Source organism: Rhinatrema bivittatum, chromosome 1, assembly GCF_901001135.1.
Source record: "Rhinatrema bivittatum chromosome 1, aRhiBiv1.1, whole genome shotgun sequence".
NCBI lineage: Eukaryota > Metazoa > Chordata > Amphibia > Gymnophiona > Rhinatrematidae > Rhinatrema > Rhinatrema bivittatum.
Window position 1 is genome coordinate 681,819,454 of NC_042615.1, and position 20,736 is coordinate 681,840,189.

General features: G+C 44.0%; 1 protein-coding gene across 1 annotated transcript in view; it reads left to right on the forward strand.

Moving 5' to 3' along the window:
• The first annotated feature begins 5,849 nt into the window (after window positions 1-5,849).
• NAIP (NLR family apoptosis inhibitory protein) overlaps window positions 5,850-20,736 on the forward strand; it is a 65,106-nt gene continuing 50,219 nt past the window's right edge. The window contains exons 1-2 of the mRNA XM_029574496.1: window positions 5,850-6,539; window positions 12,999-13,579. Of these exons, the coding sequence (XP_029430356.1) occupies window positions 13,033-13,579 (547 nt within the window). The 5' untranslated portion in view covers window positions 5,850-6,539; window positions 12,999-13,032. The remainder of the gene's footprint in view (window positions 6,540-12,998; window positions 13,580-20,736) is intronic.

The following is a 20,736-nucleotide window of genomic DNA, read 5'->3' on the forward strand; positions in this document are numbered from 1 at the left end:
GGACCGGCAATCAAGGATATGTTGGCGTGCCCTAAGGTGGACGCCTTGGTTAGCGCTGTGGTCAAGCGCACTAGCATTCCAGTGGATGGGGGGGCGGCCCTCAAGGACGCTCATGACCGACGCCTGGACGCCATCCTGAAACACACCTTTGAGGTGGCAGCTCTGTCTTTGCGAATCGCAACCTGCTGCACCGTGGTAACATGTTCCTGTTTGTCACAGGTCAGGAACAATGCGCCGGCAGCAGACATGGAGTCAGCTCTCTCGTTCCTTACGGATGCCGCCTCCGACCTAGTCCGTACGACAGCCAAGGGGGTCTCATCCTCAGTAGCAGCCAGGAGGCAGCTCTGGATACGGAATTGGTCAGCCGACGCCCCTTCTAAGACACGTCTCACTAGAATGCCGTTCAAGGGTTCTCTCCTGTTCGGCAGTGACCTAGATAAACTGGCCAGCACATGGGCGCCTCTCCAGTACCTCGACTACCGGAAGACAGGTCCAAGAGGAACCAGCGCATCTTTCCGAGGCCCTCCAGAGGTAGAAGCTACCAACGCTTCACTCCCTATAGGAGTCGCTACCAGGCACCTCGTCCTCAGGCCAGGAACCAGTCCTTTCGGACCAAGCAGCGCAAGAGGGGAGCCGGCTCGGGGTCAGGTCCCGGCCGCGCCTCACAATGAGAATCAGCCGATCCATCCGGGGGATGGAGCCATAGAGGGCAGGTTAACCCTCTTCTACCCCAGATGGGTTGAGATTACGTCGGACCAGTGGGTCCTCACCATCATCCGAGAGGGCTATTATCTAGACTTCCATCACACCCCTCCGGAAAGGTTTGTGGAGTCTCCGTGTCCAATTCACAAGAAGGCAGCATTAGAAGTTACCCTGGCGAGGCTCCTGTCCTTAAAAGCCATCATCCCAGTACCTGCATGGGAAATGGATCCTGGGCACTATTCCATTTATTTCATGGTACCCAAGAAAGAGGGCACTTTGCGGCCCGTATTGGACCTCAAGTCGGTCAACCGAGACTTAAGGGTCCCGAGGTTTCTCATGGAAACTCTGCGCTCAGTCAAGACCGCAGTACAGCCAGGGGAGTTCCTCACAGCCTTAGACTTGTCAGAAGCCTACCTGCATATCCCGATCCATCAGGATTATCAGCGGTACTGCTTGCCAACTTCAAGTCCTTTGTGTATGATTGCTTGGGCTGCTTTTTGATATTGCTGTTGTAACGAATTTGAAAATTCTTGCTTCTATTTCCACAGATTTCTTTGATATTGAGTCATGTATAACTGATATGATGAAAATTGGGCATTTTCAAATCAGGCCTTCAGATATATGCTCAGGACTTTACAGGTCGGATGGCATTCATCTATCGGATATGGGTATTGACTTTTTTAACAACATGCTTCAAGAGGCATTGGAGAGGTTTTTCTTGTAAGGGAATTCAGGTTGCAGTTTGGGAGGACAAGGACTACTGGGGTAGTCCTTGCTTGTGGCAGTAAACCTAAGCCCAAGTTGGTTTATTGTTAGCTGAAGAGGTTTTGCACTTGGGGGAAACATGGGGTGGTGCACATGATAGCTGGGTGGGGGCTGCCATACGTGGCAGCTTTGCTATGTGGTCACAGCATTGTTGTGAGTGCTTCCGGTAAGCAGTGGGGGTGCCGCTGGTTGATGGACTGTCGGGGGTGGGTGAGGGATTTCACAGTATGTCACTGGGGTGTGGTGGCATACGGCCTGGAGGATTTTGGTGGGGGGGGGGGGGGTGTTGATATTTTATATTAGTAGGCTCTGATATAATTTGTTAATAAACTGCGGCCATGCTAATTCCCAATTTGGTGTTCTGTGTTTTGTTTTGGAGGAATGGGGGATGGGAGAGAATGCCTTATGTCCTGCCTTGCCCATGTTATTGCCCTCTCCTCCCTGTGTGACCCCCTTCTCCACATCTTTCTGACTGCTGATCCCACTATGGCCCTTTTCTTTCTGCACTCCGACCCCTACCATGGACATACTACACCCTCAGTGCAGCTTTCTTTACTCGCTATCAGGGCAGCAGGACAGCCAGAGCACATGTAGCAGTGGCCAGAAATGCTTCTCATGGTTGTCACCCTACTTGCTAATGCTTCACCAGCAGAAGCTGGTGAAGGTGCTGGTGGCAGCACTCTTTCCTTCTTCCTCTCGGTGCAACTTCCGACTCCTCGTGGTGGCTATCAGCTGCATCTTCCCTGCCTCCTCTCTGCATCAGTTTGGGTTTCTTAAGGCTGTGTTCTTCCTCTCCTTTCGACACGGTGAACCACGATATTTTACTAACAAGATTGTTAGAAATTGGATTATCCAGCAATACTATCAGTTGGTTCACTGCTTTTCTCCAAGAGAGATCATTTCAAGTCAAGATAGGTAACATTGTATCTGACAAAGTTGAACTGAAAAATGGTGTACCTCAAGGTTCGGCATTGTCCGCTACCTTATTCAATATCTATCTGCTTCCAATGTGCCATCTCCTAGCCGGCTTAGGCCTCAATTTTTACATCTATGCAGATGACATCCAGTTACTGGTCCCTGTGTCAGACACAATAGAACAAACATTTAAACTAATTTCCATTTATTTAATTGCTATTAAACAATTGTTAAGCCAGATGAATTTGGTGCTAAATATGGAAAAAACAGAAATCATTCTGCTTGACAGGAAACCAAAAAATATCACCAATAATACCCTCACCCTTCCAAATAACGTCAATCTCATTCTCTCTGACTCAGTTAGAGACTTAGGGGTAACTATTGACTGTCAGCTAAATTTTAAAAAGCATATTACAAATAAATTAAGGGAAGGTTACTATAAACTGTTAGTTCTCAGAAGAATAAAATCCCTGCTCGACATCAATGACTTTCGATCAGTGTTACAAGCTCTGATATTCTCATCACTAGATTACTGTAATTCTCTCCTTTTGGGCCTCCTACAAACTTCTTTACGTCCCTTACAAGTTCTCCAGAACTCTGCGGCGAGTGTACTAACAAACTGCAAGAAGCGTGATCATATCACACCCATTTTGATGAACTTACATTGGCTTCCAATAGCCCAAAGAATACTTTATAAAATATGTTGTCCTCTACATAAGGCTATCTATGGGCAAGAAACAGATTGGCTGAACTTTTCAATTTGCCTATATACTCCACATAGGACTTTACGATCAGCCAACAAAGGCCTTTTCCAAATCCCTTCAGTAAATACAACCCACCTCACATTAGTTCATGAGAGGATCATCTCCATTGCAGGTCCCAGTGTGTGGAATACAATGCCTGCTGAATTGAGACTCGAAACAGAGTTTAAAAATTTTTTAAAAGCCTTAAAGACCTGGCTGTTTGAAAAAGCGTACTCAGACTACCTTGAGAAAGGATAACAACTTTGAGAGCTAAGGACTAGTTTTAATTTCTGGTTGTGTTTTTTGAGAATGAAGTAACTGTGTATTGAATGTGTGCTGTAAAATTCTAATATATGTTCTGTGTTTTATATTTTATTTGTGAACCGTTGTGATGTATTTCGAACGACGGTATACAAAAGTTTTTAAATAAATAAATAGGCAGTGGTATTAGGCAGCAGGAACCTTAGAGTAGAGCTGCTCAGAGGCGAGGTCAGACTGCTTATTTCTCAGCAGTTGTTCTTTGGTTGCTTCCCTTCTGGCGGATCCCCTGTGACGGTCCCACGGACCCCCTAGGCAGAGGCGGAATGGCCTATCGGGGGATCAGGCATCCCCCAGTGGGCAGGTCACACTGATCAGGTGGTCTGCTGAGGGGGGCTGCTGTGGAAGACGGTCTCAGTGGGGCCATGACAGAACTCAACCTGTCGTGGCTTGATAAAGGTCTTGGCAGGGCTGTGACGGAGCTCAACCTACCACGGCTCGAAGGGCTCGGCAGGGCCAACGAGCACAACCCGCTGTGGCTCAGTGAAGGGCTCGGCAGGGCTGCAACGGAGCTCTACCTGCTGCTAGGGATGTGCAGCAGGGATGGATTCGTCCCATTCGGTATTCGTATTCGTCGGGACCCAAATCCGTTGCATCCGTTCTCAGGGGACCCCGATTCGTTCATTAATTACATGTATTCGTTTTGCAAAAAGCCCCCATCCCAACCCTATAAATTTAATTAACTACAACCCCCCACCCTCCTGACTCCCCCAAGACTTACCAAAAGTCCCTGGTGGTCCAGCGGGGGACCTGGAGCGATCTCCTGCACTCGGGCCGTTGGCTGCCGGTATTCAAAATGGCGCCGATAGCCTTTGCCCTTACTATGTCACAGGGGCTACCGGTGCCATTGGTTGGCCCCTGTCACATGGTAGGAGCACATGCACTCATGGAGGCTCTCTCTCTCTGCATCCCAGACATGCATTCCAGGCCTGTAGGCCTTTCTCTTTGAGCTGCAGCAGGTAGGGGTGTGCATTCGGTGTGCACATGCTCCTACCAAGTGACAGGGGCCGACCAATGGCACCAGTAGCCCCTGTGACATAGTAAGGACAAAGGCTATTGGCGCCATTTTGAATACCGGCAGCCGACGGCCCGAGTGCAGGAGATCGCTCCAGGACCCTCGCTGGACCACCAGGGACTTTTGGCAAGTCTTGGGGGGGGGGGGGTCAGGAGGGTGGGGGTTTATTCGTTAGTGATACGTTGTATTCGTGGGGGTTCGCCATACGTTTCGTGACCCCCACAAATACAAAGAATATGGCATATACGTTGCGGATTGCCAATATGTTGCAACCGAATGCACACCCCCTACCTGCTGCAGCTTGAAGAGAAACGCCTACAGGTCTGGACGAAAGACACATCTGGCAGTTGCAGGGCCACCAAAAGCACTGACCTCTTCCAACCTCCCCTCCGGCAGGAAATAAAGAGCAGCTCCAGCATGCCCAGCAGAAAGGAGGAGGCCTAAGGTAGGTATGTATGAGAGAAAGCACCTGCATATCTGTATAAAAGAAAGAAGCTGTGTGTGTGTGTGTGTGTGTGTAAGAGAGAGCCTGCATGTGTGCATGCATGAGGAAGAGAGCCTTTGTGTGCATGGGATGCAGAGAGAGAGCCTCCATGAGTGTATGAGATAGAAAGCACTTGCATGTGTGCATGAGAGAAAGAGCCTGCATATGTGCATGAGAGTGGCGTGCCTGCATGTGTATTGAGAGACTGAGCGCCTCCATGATTGTTATGAGATAGACAGCGCCTGTGTGTATGTGAGCTTGAATAGATGTATGACAGAGCCTTCATACGTGAGAGAGAGCGTGCGCCTGCATGTTTGTATGAAAGCCTGCACGTATATGAGAGCCTGCATGTGTACATGAGTGAACAACTGCATGTGTGTATGAGAGCATACCTATATGTGTGAAGGGGAGAGACAGAGGATAAAAATTGTATGACGCCCCCCCCCCCCCCCTTCCCCCAAATCCACAATAATCTCTGGGTGAGTGGAAATCAAAAGATCCTTGGTATTTATTTATTTTATGGTATGGAGAGCTGGAAATTTTTTAATCCTATTATTTTAAATTTGGGGGTGTGATTTCATGTGTCTGCTAGTTTGAAATATTTTAGTGGTATTTGGAAAGTATTAGAACAAAGCTATGTGACTTTTTAAAATTATTAGATGTTTGTGGTCTGTTTTGATATGAGGAAATCAGATACCCAGTGGGCCGGTTTGGAAAAAAATCCCTGGGGCTGATATTTTCCTGCGATCCGCCCTTACCCATAGGGGTCCCGAGACCCCAGGTTAGGAACCACTGATCTAAGGTACTAGGCAGATACGATCAGTGCTTAAACTTTATGCCATCTCTGACCAGGACAAAAATTTTCAGTGTTATGAAAACGTGAGCCATGCCTGCATCCCTCTGTGTATTGACGAGGAAGGTTAATGCTTTTAATGCCCTCATTTGCATGGGAATACCATGTGCAGGTGCAGGTAAACACTGGATTCTGCTGAGCGCACCCTATTGCATAGGCCTCCTCTGCTTGTGTGATGTTCTTTACAGCAGTCGCTCAGCCTGTTCTGTCTCATAATCAGTTTTATGTCTATTTGTATACTTTTTTAAAATGTTGTTATATTAAATGTTTTATACCAGTGCCGGTTCCTGAAAAACGGTGTCAAAATTTGCTAAAGTACATTTTTTTTTCCTTTGATTGCTGTGCAGTTGGATAGCCCCCTCCTCTCCCCGACTGATATTTTCCTACACTACTCCCCTGGCCGAAAACAAACTACAAGAGTGGCTCAGAATTCAAAAGAAAGGTAATGGAAAAGCAGGTGGCAAAGGGCAGAGATTGACATGGAAGGTCGGAGGCAACCGCGTCTATAGAAAACGTTTAGGGACAATAAACATGAAATAAGGAAGCGGCGGTCGGGGAGAGGAGACTGCGGGGCGTTGCCGAAGAGCCTCACGGAGCACGAAAGCGAAACCCAGGGCCGCTCTCAGAAGGAGGCGGAGGTGCTGCTCGAGGCAGCGTCCAAGGAGCGAGATCGGGACTCCGGCTGGCTTGTGAGGCCTAGGAAGTGAGAAACTGCTTTCAGCAACTCCCTCACTCTGAATACTGGTGAGTAAAGCAAATGAACAGCAGCCCGAGGAAGGTTAATCCCACCTCTTTCAGAGTTTAGTGTTCAAGTGCGTTTGTATGTGCCCGAGTCACTCCTCAGCCTCCCCTTTCTTACAAGGCGCGAACGCTCTCGCTGCTAAAGGGATATGGACTCAGGATGTGGGCATGGGCGGGAGGCGTTTCCCCAGCGCAGCGGAATCCGTGAGAAACTTTTCAGTGCTGAAGACTGCTGCATTTTTTTTTGTGTTCCCAGAAATCCCGGCACATTATTCCACAGTACTGAGATAATTCCTAGGGTACTCGAAATTTCAAATATAAATGATGACTGTACTTATAATTTACATAGCTTAAAAGGAAGAATACGGAATTGATAGTGTAGAAAATTAAAATAAGGAGAAAGCTCAGGTTGGTTTGTTATAAACACTTTCTGGTTCCCTCTATTTCTGACACTCTACGATAATTCCTTATTTATTGCTGTTTCCGAATGACACACTAACCCTGGGGACACCCACAAATATACTTCTGTGCATTCATTACTCCTGGGGGAATTCTGTGCACAATTCTGCAAACTTTATATTAGTCCAAATAACACAATTTACATGACAATCTTTAAGTAATTAACTTTTTTCTGTATTAATTTAAAATGTATTGCTTAAAGATACAGAATTTTAAATATTTTGAGCAGAATTTCCCTAGAAATTCACTGTAAGAGTGTCCCTTCCACTCACTCTCCCTACTCCCCTGGCCACTTTGCCCTCTCAGGCCCCAACTCCTCCACCTGCCAGTATCTCTCCCCTCCTCCACCTCTAGGCTCAACCCCTTCCACTCTATTGCCAGTCCCAGAGTTTGACCCCGTTCTTACTACTGCCCCTCACACAGGCGCCCTCTGTCCTTCCCTCTCTCACACACATGCTCACTCTCTCTAGTACACATACACACACCCTCATATAGGCTCCCTCACTCTCTTGCACACACACATGTCCCCTCATACAGGGCCCTCTCTCTTGCATACACACCCACACAAGCTCCCTTTCTCTCTCTCTCACACATACATCCTCACACAGGCTACCTATGTCTCTCTCTCACGCACCCCTTCACACAGGCTGTGTCTCACACATACACAATCCCTCCACACAGGCTAGCACCCTCACATACACACGATCCCTTTTTCATACACACCAGCTCCCAATCTCTCACACACATACACACTCCTTCACAATCTCCTCATATAGGCTCCCTCTCTCTGAAACCCACACTCAAGCATCCCCCACCTGCTCTCTTACCTCCCATGCTCTCTCTCACACCTTCCTGCTCTCTCACATCCTCCCCTCATATAGGCTCCCTCTCTCTGAAACCCACACTCAAGCATCCCTCCCCTCCCCTCTCTCTCAATTATTCTCTCTCACCGGAGCCTTCATCTTCACCGTGAACGGAGCACATCCTACGGCACATGCGGGCCGTCATCTTCGCGCGCTCCGTTTGCGGCATGCCGGGGTCTCCTTTGCAAGATGGCGGCCTCCGGCTGTGAAGGAACATTGTCGGTGGTTCCAGTCGCTCTGGGAAGTAAAAGGCGGCCTGTGGCGCAACAAAAACTCAGTCATTCCTTAAAAATTAACAAAACTAATACAAATAAAATAAGTTACATTATTATAAGGGGTTGGTAAATGCTTGTCTGAAAAGCAAGGTTTTAACTGCTTTCTTAAACTTTACAAAATTAACATCAACATGAAGATCTAAAGGTAAACATGTTCCACAGCAATGGGGCCTGTTAACTAAATCACAGATGGCAAAGATAGAGCTAACAAACCTTTCTGGGAAGAATGAAAAGAATGTACAGTTACATTAGGTGATAATTTAGCGAGATATGTAGAAACTGTATGTAGTGCACAAAAAGTAAAACAAACTGTATTTGATAATATAAATGATTGTAAGCAAATGTAAGTCTGACAAAATAGGAGTAATATGATCATATCTCGAGACCATAGATTAATCTAGCCTAGGAGTTTTGAAGCAATTGTAATCTTTTAAGATGATAATGTGTTACTCCTGACAATAAAGAATTAGAATAGTCAACTCTGGATGTTACAAAAGTGTGCACCAAAGTTTTTAAGTCATGTAATTCCAAAAAAGGCCGTAAACAACGAATAAATCTTAAATAGAAAATCCCTTTCTGAATAATAGATGAATTCTGAGAAGTCATAGTAAGATATGAGTCCAAAGCAACACCCAGGATACAAACAGTATCTTTCATTGGAATATTAATTCCAGCTATCACCGGAATCAATGGAGAAGAAATCGTTCTAAGATTAAACCAAACAGCTTCAGATTTAGCCGGGTTAGGGTTGCCAACTGGCTCCAGGTTTTCAGGACAGATTGATCCAGTCCTGGTTTTACCCCATTGCATGCTGGGACTTTGTTGTGTTCGGGCCTATTCTCGCCCTCGCTCCACCCTCTCTACCTTTGTGGCGACTCCCTTCAGCTCAGACGGACAGATGAAGTCGCAGCTTCTCTCCGCCTCTTGGTCCCGGAATCCCCGGGCTGGCTTGATGCTACAGATCCGCCATGTTCCTGATGACGTAAGGGCGCACACTCCAGACTTTGTACCAACAAGAGTGCGAACCTCGGGGGCGTCCCCCCGTAGTGACGTCATCCATTTTCAATTTAAAAGGTCTTTGCTAACTACAAGGGAGTTAGTAAGGAACTCCATCGGGACTTGCTTTGGCAGTCCACGCTACTTGCAACAATGATCCGAGTCAGCAAGGGGAAATCTTTCTCCATTGCTCGGCCTTTTCAAACTTACCAGGAGTACCCGCTCCTCAGGGGCTCCACTCTCTTATTCTTGATTTCAGATTGTTGGAAGGGATCCGGTACTCGCTCCTCGAGGGCCTACGTTCCCAAAGACTCAGAAGACTCCTATTGCCTGGAGGCGATCGCAGACGTGAACACAGTGAGTCCTTTTACAGACAGGAACCGGTACTCGCTCCACAAGGGCCCTTGTTCCTAATTGCTAAGGCTCCCTTCAGTCTAAGACGTTATCGCAGGTACGGAGATTGTGAGTTACCACGAGGGCCTATGTTCCTAAAACCTTTCTCATACTCTCTTCTTCCTCAGAAGATATTGCATACCTATATCTTATGGATTATTATTACCGGTCTTCGCTCGACGAGGGCCTACGTTCCTAAATCTCTCATAGCCTCTCTTCTATTCCAGAAGCCATCCCATACACAGTTTGTGAGTTCTATTTCAGATTGCCTATAGGAACCAGTATTCGCCTGCGGCTCCTGTTCCTGAATACTGAAGACTCTCTGTTGCATAAAGAAGACATTATAGATATCTACAATTGTGAGTGTATCATCTACCACTGGTTTTGCCCAGCATACCCTGTCTACTCACTACCTATAGTCTCTCCTTGCAGCTCAGAGATCGTAGTTCCAGTATCAGAGAGACTTCAGCCTTGCCGGGCATATCAACTCACTACTGCCACCTCTGGTGGTTCTACTTCCAGTCTAATAAAGGACTATCTGTGTTTATCTCAATACTCCAGCCTAACCGGTGGTCCCTCTCAAGATCTCCACTTGAGGGCACTGTCATCTGCCATCGGTCCAGGGATTCACTATTCTAATAAGTGTTACTCCTTACACTAATAGAGCGGTATTATCATCTGCAACTCTGTGGGAGCCAACCCACATCAGACCATTACTCCTTTCTCTGCGGAAGCTGAACCATATCAGATAGCTATCTCCCCATGGGGATCATACAGGTTGCTGGCTCATCTGTCTACAGGAACTAATCGCTAACAGATTGCTAACTCCTCCTTCAATGGGAATATCCAGCAGCCAGATTCATAACAGATTGCTAGCTCCTCCCCTGTGGAGGAGCAGATCTATAACAGATTGCTAGCTCCTCCCCTGTGGAGGAGCAGATCTATAACAGATTGCTAACTCCTCCCCTCTGGGGGAGCAGATCTATAACAGACTTATTCTGATTTACCTATTGTATTCCCTCAGAAAATCAAGACTATAAGTCCCTGCATGCAGGGAAGTAAAACCAGGACCTGATCAACCTGTCCTGAAAATCTGGAGCCAGTTGGCAACCCTGAGTCGGATTTACTTGTAAATGATGATTTGTTAGCCAAAGAGCAACAGAATCCAAACAGGAATTTAAAATTTTTATGTCAAATTTAGAACCAGTTTTAACAAATAATGTGATCTGAATATCATCTGCTTAAAATTATGGCTGACAAACATGGTCTTGAATCAGAGGAGCCAAAGGTGAAATGAAGATAGTAAATAATAATGGAGAAAGAACAGAGCCTTGTGGAACTCCTGTTGGCACACTCCTAATACTTGATTTCTCATCAGCCCAGTCCATATGGAATGACCGATCTGTGAGACTGGATATAAACCAATTAAGAACACCATCTGCAATACCAATTTAAACCAATCGGTTTACAGGTAAAGAATGGTTAATAGTGTCAAAAGCGGCACTCATATCTAAAAGGACAGTAATAGCAGTATCACCTAAATCCGAAAGAAGTCTGATATCATTTGTTAATGACATCAAAGCAGATTCTGTACTATGATTAGTATGAAAACCAGATTGATTGGGATGTAAAACATTTGTCTTTTGAACAAAGTCATTAAGTTGGTTAAAAATAACTCTGTCAATGACTTTTGACATTACTGGTAAATTAGAAATTGGTCTATAGTTGACCGAGACATTTGGATCTAAAGATTCTTTCTTTTTTGTTTTAAATTGGTTTAACTCTTGCAGTCTTTAGCACATTAGGAAAACGACTACAACTAGCTGAGTGCTGGAATGGTTGTTAATAATCAAGTTTTTGTTAGTTTGTCCACAGTTGGCTTTTGTGGAGAATACTGGCAGGCTGATGTCAGTGCAGGAGTATATTTATTTAATTTTATTTATTTAACATTTCTTATATACCGATATCCGTTCGCACATCGTATCGGTTCACAATGAACATAAAACTTTGGGCATTGCCCTTACATATAACACATAAAGATGGTGAACTCAGTAACATATAGATAATCTTCGGGAGGAGCCCTTAGATATAACAAGCATCAATGGGGAGATGCTGATTATAATAATTATAACTAGAACTATATACATGAAAGTGCACAGTACAGAATCAGCAGACATAAAGGCGTTCATACCAGGATATCAATCTAACAATTCACATGGGGGTTTATGTAATAGGGGGTGAAATGGAGTAGGCTTGCCGAAAGAGCCAGGTTTTAAGTTTCTTTTTGAAAATGGGGGTATAAGTCTCTATTCGAATATCATGAGGCAGTGAGTTCCATAATGTGGGTGCGGCAAGAGAGAAGGCTCTGTTAATAGTAGAGGAGAGTTTAAAAGATTTGATAGAATGGGCATGGAGTGTTCCTTGGAGTGCTGGGCGGGTGGGTCTATTGGAGGAACGGGGTGAGATGGGGGGGTTAATCCAGTTCAGGTTAGAATTTACTAGACTCTTATGAATGATCGAGAGTGTTTTGTAAAGAATTCGTGACTGTATAGGGAGCCAGTGTAGTTGAATATATATATAGTGACATCAGCTTTGCTCAGTCTCCATCTGCTGGTAGAGGTGCATAACCCATGGTCGAGGATCCACCTATCCTCCTTAAAGAAAAGAAAATGATCAGGCAAGTAGTATTTTTTCCTATTCTCTCTCTCTCTCTAGAACCTAGTTTAACACAAAGTGTTTGTCCTAATCTGTCTTTTCTAGTCAGCAAGTTTAAAACAAAACAGTCCCATCAGTGAAAAGAAGAAAAAAGTATGCAAAATACTGGCTTGTCAATTGGGAAAGCAGCTCTAGTACAAGGGGACACTGTTTTCATCACAGTTTGAGAGAGAGAGAACACATGAAACTTTCATAGTTATGCTACAGACTGTGGCCGCATGGTAGGCCACTGATGCTGAACTCCTATACACTTTATGGTAAAAGCCATTAAAAAATAAAAGTGTGGAGGAAACTGAAGTTACATGTAACTCCTTTTCCACACCACTTAGTTTATGTTTATTATGCACTCCTGTTTTATGTGAACCAGCATGATGTGACTGCGGTCTCGAATGCCGGTATATAAAAAAACCGAAATAAAATAAATAAATAAATAAATAAATAAATAAGTGACAAGACTTTTATCAGAGCAAAAGTTGCTTAAGTCATACATAATCATGTAAGGTCATGTATAAATAAATAAACATAAGATCAGATTCAAACTATGGGCCAGAGATAAATTACAGGCTGGGGAAAAAAATTCACTAATCTAATTGACTGGTGATGCATATCTGAATTGGAAAAAGTATTAGCCCTCTAAGTTTTAATCAGGCCTATATTTATCCCTATTGTTCAGTCTTTTAATGTACTAGTTAGGTGCTCTCTAATCTGTTTGCATTAAAAGGCTCTATTTTCTATCACGTTTGTGTTTATATTTTTTTCAGATAATTGGACCCTCAAGAATTTCCAACTTTGACTATGGCTGCCAGGAAGACCTCAGAGTATGACGTGTCTGACATGAAAACCAGATTGTCATTTTTACATATTAACACTGAAAAGATGATAGGTGAGCTAGAAGAAGAACGGCAGGACATCCTTGAGAAATTAGAAACAGGTTACAAATGCCACATGAGAAGTGAGCTGAAGAGGTTGCAATCCTTTGTATCCTATGAATTGCTTTCATCTTGGTGCCCAAAGAAAATGGCTGCTGCAGGATTTTACTACACCGGTCTAAAACGCAGTGTCCAGTGCTTCTGTTGTGGGTTGCTTTTCTGCAGCACAAGTCTCAGAACACCTCCCTATGAGGATCATTTGAAATTTCGGCCTGACTGTGAGTTCATCCAAGGAAAAGATGTAGGGAACATTCCAAAGTATGATGTGCGTGTCCAGAATCCAGCGGAGAATCTGACAGAGAGATCAGAAAAGTACAAAACAGAAGACATCAGACTGAAGTCATTTGACCGCTGGCCGTTCTATGCCAGAACAGAGCCTACACTACTGGCCGCTGCAGGTTTTTTCTTTACAGGTAAATATATATATATATTTCAAGACATTTCAATGTCTTTCACAACAAATCTGTAACCCCCTTTTCTGGCACCTTACCGGAATGCAGGGGCACACAGTTTTCCCTGGGGCCAATTCTGTACCCAGATCTCTGCTTCTGTAAGGGTATTGCTGCATAAGCTTTATTCACCCACTATACCTTTTTACCAGCAATCTGGGTATGTAGAGTTACACAAGTCCATTTGTCTTAGATAATGGAATTTTTAATTATAGTGATATTTAGGTTTATTACCAGGAGTTATCACAACAACCTGGCAATTATCAGGAAAAGAATTTGGTACTAAAAAATTGAATAAAGGAATATACTTAGTAGATGTTAGAAAATTAACAAGACAATAACATACCCCATTAGCCTCAACTTGCATCTAAAAATAGCAAAAAATGTTATGATTACCCATGAATAAACAGCTAGGAGCAAACCCCAAATCTCACTACTGTGTAAGCAGAAGGCCTCTGGTCGGTGCAGAGAATATTTGCTGTTACGGGAGTGGTCTCTGCTGCTCGGACTCACACACTGCTTGTCTTGTGGCCCTCGCTTAGCCAGATGGGGCCTCACTTTGTTCTGTGAGGGAAACAAAGCAGGTTCAGCACCTAGGATAAGGTGTATCAGGAAGGAGACTTCAGTTTTGTACTGTGCCTTCCAGCGATGCTGGGTCACGATGCTCTTAGCACCTTCTTGCAGCCATGATGCAAGAAGGTGATAAGAGCATTGGGCTCTGATAAGGGTGGTGATCTTTTTGATGGTGATAAAGATAAGTCTCTGATGGTGAGATTTCTGCTTTCTCTTCCCCTACTATTTTAAGGGCTTTGATTTGCATTATTCAGTAAGCTAATGCATAATAAAGTAGGTCCACGATTAGAGATGCGATAGATCCATTTTTCCCATTCTGGACAGCTTCTTTGTTCTCTCTGGTGCATCAGCTCTAGGCCAGCATGAAATTGAACAGGGATCCATGGCTAACACCTTACTGTTAAATCCTCTGCTGCAGATAGGCTGGCTTGGCTACTAAGCTGTAAATTTTGCAGTTTCTGGGGGCCCAGGGGTGTCAGTTTTTACACACACACAAGCCCTTTCATTGTCTTTAGGTCAGACCTAAAGACCTTTCATTGTCTTTAGGACAGACCATATGCATGTGGTCCTGCATATGGTCTGTCTTTGCAGAACAGATAAGCCAGGCATGTATGCTGCCTGGTTAGAGAAGTCCGTCATCTCTGGATGCAGGGTGCAGAGAAAACAGGGCAAGTGTCCATTTTATGCTGATGTCAGAGAGTCTATTTTGGGGCTGCATACACAGTTTGTGAAGATTTAGGGCTCTCCCCTATAGTTCTCTTAACTCTCCCTTTCAATATAGTTTTCCACAGGCCACCAGGGTCCATTTTGATGGGGAGGAGGATACACCTACAGGGATGGTGAGTCAGTACTCCCAGCTTTAGATATCCCAGCTTGATGGCAAGACACTTGAGTTACTATTCAAAACAAAAGTTTGCTGCAACAAAAATAAAATTTGGGTCTAATTAAAAAATGAAGAGCCCAAAATCTCAATATATGTCAAAAGTGCTTGCTCTTAACTTAGTTCTTTCTGAGCCAGTATTCCTATAGGCTGAGGACACTGAATAAGTCCGTCCACACTCCTGAGAGACCAGCAGGTGGGTTGGATCTCAGTCTCTCTGCTGGGAGTCAAAATCCTGGACTTTGAGTGGGAAAAGTCCAAAAAGAAAAACAAAACTCTTCCTCCCGGCAAAAATTCTCTTCTGATGGGCAGGAGATGGGTGGCAAAAGTTTTTCCCAACACAATACTCTTCTCTACTTCTCTTTTCTCTCCTATGGCAGTTGCAATCCCCACTTCAGCTGGTAGTGGGGCAGAGTAGCACTCTTTGTAGATCCCCTCAGGCAGGGGGCTTCCCTCCTGGACTGGATCAGGTCCAAAATAGACTTGTCACAAAAAGACAACTGCTCTCTTCTCACAAAAATATCCCTCTTAGGTCTATGGGGCTCAACTTAAAAACTCACTTTTCCCTATGGTGTAGACCAGGGGGCCCTACAGAAATGTCCTCCTAAACTTCATGTCTCTCACTCCTACCACCAAGTCTGCCACACGTTGCACATGCTCAGCCTGGTTTTTATAGGTAGAGCTGACCAATCCCAAACTCCTAGGAGGAAGAAATCGTTAGGGATGGTAAAAAATTGCTGAAAAATTGAACCCCTAACTGAGCTAAGGGTACATTATTGGTAAGGGATCGAAGCATCCCTTACAAATTATTTTCAGGATATAGTTAATTGCTGAGGCAACAGTACAGGTTTACTGAAAATACTTAGCTAATATGCCACTTTGGGATTTTTACTATGATGTGAGACCTAGTTATGTTTTTAATTTTTAGGAAGCACCATTCTGTAACACCTTCTAATGAATAAAAAAGGACTAAGTGGACGAAGATGAATGTGCTATTAGGATCTTTGTGAAAGGAGGACATATAATGAAATAACTGAAATAGGTAATTTGAGCAGATATACTATACATTTGTTCTGAGTGATCATTACATCCTCTCCTTATGTGTGGAAAGAGGAGAAAGAGGAATTGGGGGCCTTTGTAGGTTTTTGCTGTGTGTGAAAGGAGGAGGAGGAAAACTGCCCTTGTATTTATTGTGTGAGAGGCTATCAAGTGTCCGTGTGCCAAGGCACAACTACTGGTTATGGTATTCCCCCAGAGCAGGAGCAGGCAGGACCCATGAATGGCTGGCTCAAACAAGACTGGCCTGGCACTAGGTATCTTCTGCCTGACTAGCCACCTCCCCCCTCGGGTTGCACCCTCAAGTTCTGATGGCCAGCAGGACTTGGCAGAAGGTGCACTAAGGAGCAAGAAAGCATCCACAAGGGCTGGACTGGCTATTAAAACAAACAGGGAACCGAAGGGTGCCCACAAATAAGTCAAAACAGAGTCCACCTTAAGAAAAAACATAAAAACAGAACAAGCGAACAGAAACAGAAGGCCATGATACTGGGGCTAAACAATACACAGGAACAAACAAAGGCTTGGAATAAACACCGAGAATACAAATCTAAGGCTAAAACAAAGATAATCATGGAAGGCCAGAAAGCAAGGTACTATTGATACTGATGCTAAGACACAGAGGAGCTGATAGTGATGCTAAAGCTACACACGGAGGAACACAGCCACATCTAAGAGACTTCAAGATGAGTCAAGGAACTTACTGTGATAACAGCTTCTTACCTGTGGCAGTGCAAGGAACATGGCCGCCAGAAGGACCTCCAAGCCATAGGACTTGGAGGACTGAGCAGCAGGGAAACATGGCCCACTGAGGGCCCCTGTTGGCAGGAGGGCAGCACTGCACACAGACCCTCTCACCAAGCATAAAACATCATATAAACCCCCATCTATGGGAGGGGCCACATAAATAACTCCCATCTCTCAGCTGTGTGATTAAGAATGGGCATGTGTAACATGCCCACACAACTAAAGGTTCTCCGAGGGATTGGGCGTAGAGGCTGGAGCTGACAAAATAAAAAAACCCACAAAATATTATAAGTAATATAAGCAAAACCAGTACATGCATATGTGCATAAAACATTTAGACTCTTGTACTTTTAGAAACCCATGGCATTATAATAAAAGAATGTATTAGGATAGGAAAAGATAGAAAAATTAGCTTTTTGCAGCTTATAACCAGAATTCACAAACCCCACCCTTTTCTCAGGTATCAGTTCAAGCAAAATTAAAAATGTGTTCCCAGAATCCCCATCTGAATTCTGGCCAGAATATTTGTATATTCAATTCAACCTCACAAGACTTGCTGAATTCTTTGCTGCAGTCCAGTTGTAGGATGATTGGGGAATCCATGATGACTTCCAGCATACATGCAGATCAGATGATTAGCTTGTCTCTCAGAGATATCTTCAAAACTTCACCTAAATAAAATAAGAATTCCCTCTCTCTTCTGAATAAAATTGATACATTTTTCTGATTGTTCCTAAGACTATTTTTGCTTAAAACTAATAGGATGTAAAGTATATCCTAATACAGTTCATCTAGCCAGAAAATAAGCAAACAAAAATGACTCCAAAATCATCTTAAATACTATTGCTAAAAAAAGAAAATGCAACAGCTTCACTGTGCACTTCCTCTCCAGTTCTAACCAGTGACATGCTGCATCTTTTAACTGCTGTACTAAAGGATGAGGCCTATCCCCAACACCCATTCTAGCCTCCCAGTACCATCTCCGGTTTACTTCCTGTGTAATCCCAAGATGGCATTTGGCTGCTTTAACAACCTCAATATAGGTAGTTTGCTTGGCTTCCAAGGCTCTGTAGGTGTCCTGAGCCTATTCCATTAGTCATGGTGCCAATCTTAATGCTCACTGGGCTCGTGGCCAACCCACTTACCTCAGCATTTGTTTGAAGGTGGTGAGAAAATCGCAAACACAGATGTTCCTTCTGCTAGTTATACTCTGCAGTGGCTGATCGTGAAGTTTCCCCTCTCACTCTGGTTTCTTACTGTTTCCTTAATCTATTTTATTTATTTATTTTCAGCAATTTATTAGCCGCCTATTACCAGATACCCTGGGTGTTTTACAAGATTACATATTCAGAATTTAAAACAGATCACAGCAACAAGGCTCCCTTTGATGCTCAACCGAGGCACTGCTATTAATATATTCTGTTCTTGGGGAAACAGTCTTTAAGCCTCCAAGCCACTCTTGCTAGTACCTCCCGGGGTCAGCAAAAACACTTACAAAACACAGTTCTTTGGTAAGCAAAATTGACCTCATTTGGATTCTATGTTCATGGTCACGGTGTCAACCCCTTCTTCTAGTTTCATTTCTTTTGTGTCTTTTGACTAACTCTCCTACCTTGTGCTGCTGCTCCTCCTCCTCCTGCAAAAGCTAGTCACTCACCTACTCCATAGGGAAGTCCTTTCTACATACTTCCTTTCTAATGTCATTTTTATATACTTCCCCCTTACTTCCAGGAAATAGAAGTACCTACCTTCCAATCTCTCAGAGGTTTCATTCTCCGAGCCCCATTGGTCTATCCCTTCCCAAAGTCTTTTGGGAGATGTAATCCATCTAATACTTTTCTTCATTCTGGGATTTTGTGCTTTATAGCTTGCTTTTGCTACTGCTTTTTTGCCTGAGATGTGACGTATTTTACCAGATAGGAGGAGATTTAAATGTGAGCTAAAAACATGGCTATTCAAAAACGCATATAAACTAACTTAAAACATCAGAATACACTGAGCCACAAAGACAAGAAGGATAAAAGATAATCGAATCATGAAGAATAAATCAAATCAGAGAATGTAAGATTCTCAAAACAACTCTCCGACTAAGATGTGAAAAATATCATTTTGTTTTAATTTTCTATACTATTTACCTTAAATACAAGATCAATTATTAATATATACTAGATAATTTCACTTGATAAATATTAATGCATGTCTATGAATACCACCTCTGTAACCAATCATTGTTTGTTTGTTGAGTAATAACTATGAATGTCACTTTGTAAACCATTGTGATCTATACATGGAAAGATAGTATATAAAATGTCATAAATAAATAAGGTTCTCCCGCTGGGACATTTTCTCAAACCAAGATGAGGGCCACATCTCGCCACTTGTGTATATGCCTGATTTCCCAAGCAATTAGAAGATGTTAAGAGCAAGCTTGCAATCTTTGGGCTTCATTTTCCAAGCACTTTACCGCGTGCGATAAATTCGCAAATTGCGTTAACAGCTGTTAACGCGATTTGCGAATTAGTCATTTGGTATTCAGGGGGCGGAGTTGGGGCGGAGCATATGTAAAGCGGGAACCTGTGTATCGCGTGCGGCGAAACAGCCGCAGTGTTAGCGCGGCTGCAATAGTTCCGGACAGCCTGTTTCCCTACTAACTCGGGGTGGGGATTAGGTATGAGCGTCGGGGGTTGGGGGCCACTTTCGCATTCCACATGAGACCTACGACAGAACAGTGGTCTCTAGTGCAGATTTGCTGGCCGTCGGAGTGAGGACGCTCACTCCAAGAGGAGATTTGGCCAACATTCTCTCCACCTAGCATGTTGTTGCCCAGGTAGAGTGTCCATCAAGCTAGGTAGAGAGAACGTTGCCCAAACCACTTCTTGGAGTGAGCATCCTCACTCCGACGGCCAGCAAATCTGCACTAGAGACCACTGTTCTCTCCGTAGGTCTCATGTGGAATGCGAAAGTGGCCCCCAACCCCCGACGCTCATACCTAATCCCCACCCCGAGTTAGTAGGTAGCCCTCCCATAGGGATTCAAATACCTATGTAGGGCATAGGCACTATAGTAAGTCTCTCTCTCTCTCGATGAAAACTGGCAAATATCGTGCACCGCGATAAAAGACTGAAAGAAGCATCGCACACTGGGAAAAGATCGCGTGCGGCGCTAATGTTTTCGCGAATGGCGAAAACATCGTCGCACGCGATGTTTCCCCACTGCACGAAAGAAGCCTCATTTGCATTGGTAACGCCCCCTAATGCGTTACCAATGCGATAATGGAAAATGAGGCCCTTTGTTGGTTATTGTGAAAACAGCAAAGGGTATTGTAGAAATCCCTTGGATCCCTACTAGGAACAAATGTAGGACTAAACCATTTTTTGTCCTGGGAGGAACATAACAATAGTGTGGGTATATACATTAGTTCCCCCATGTGGATTTATTTATTTATTTATTTTAGTTATTTATTTTTATATACCGATATTCACACGAGAGTCTCACATCGGTTTACATAATATCTAGTGAGATAGTGTGGTTACAGCTCATACTATCTTTACATTGAGGCATTGTAAAATTACAGTGAAATATACAGCAAAGTATAGTTTTGTAAGGATAGGATTATAACATTGTAATAAAAAAAGGCTTATTTTCATGACAATATAATAGCTTGACATTTGATTTGACTATTAAGAGTACTTATTATAGGATATGTGCGGGGTTGGAAATCTGTTTGGTAGTGGTTGTTGGGGATGCCGTGGAGTTAACTGTTGGCTGGGTAGCTATGTTTTTAGTGATTTCTTGAATATCTGTGATGAGGGTTCCGTTCTGCTGGTAGTTTGTTCCATAGTGTGGGTCCTGCTATTGAAAGTGC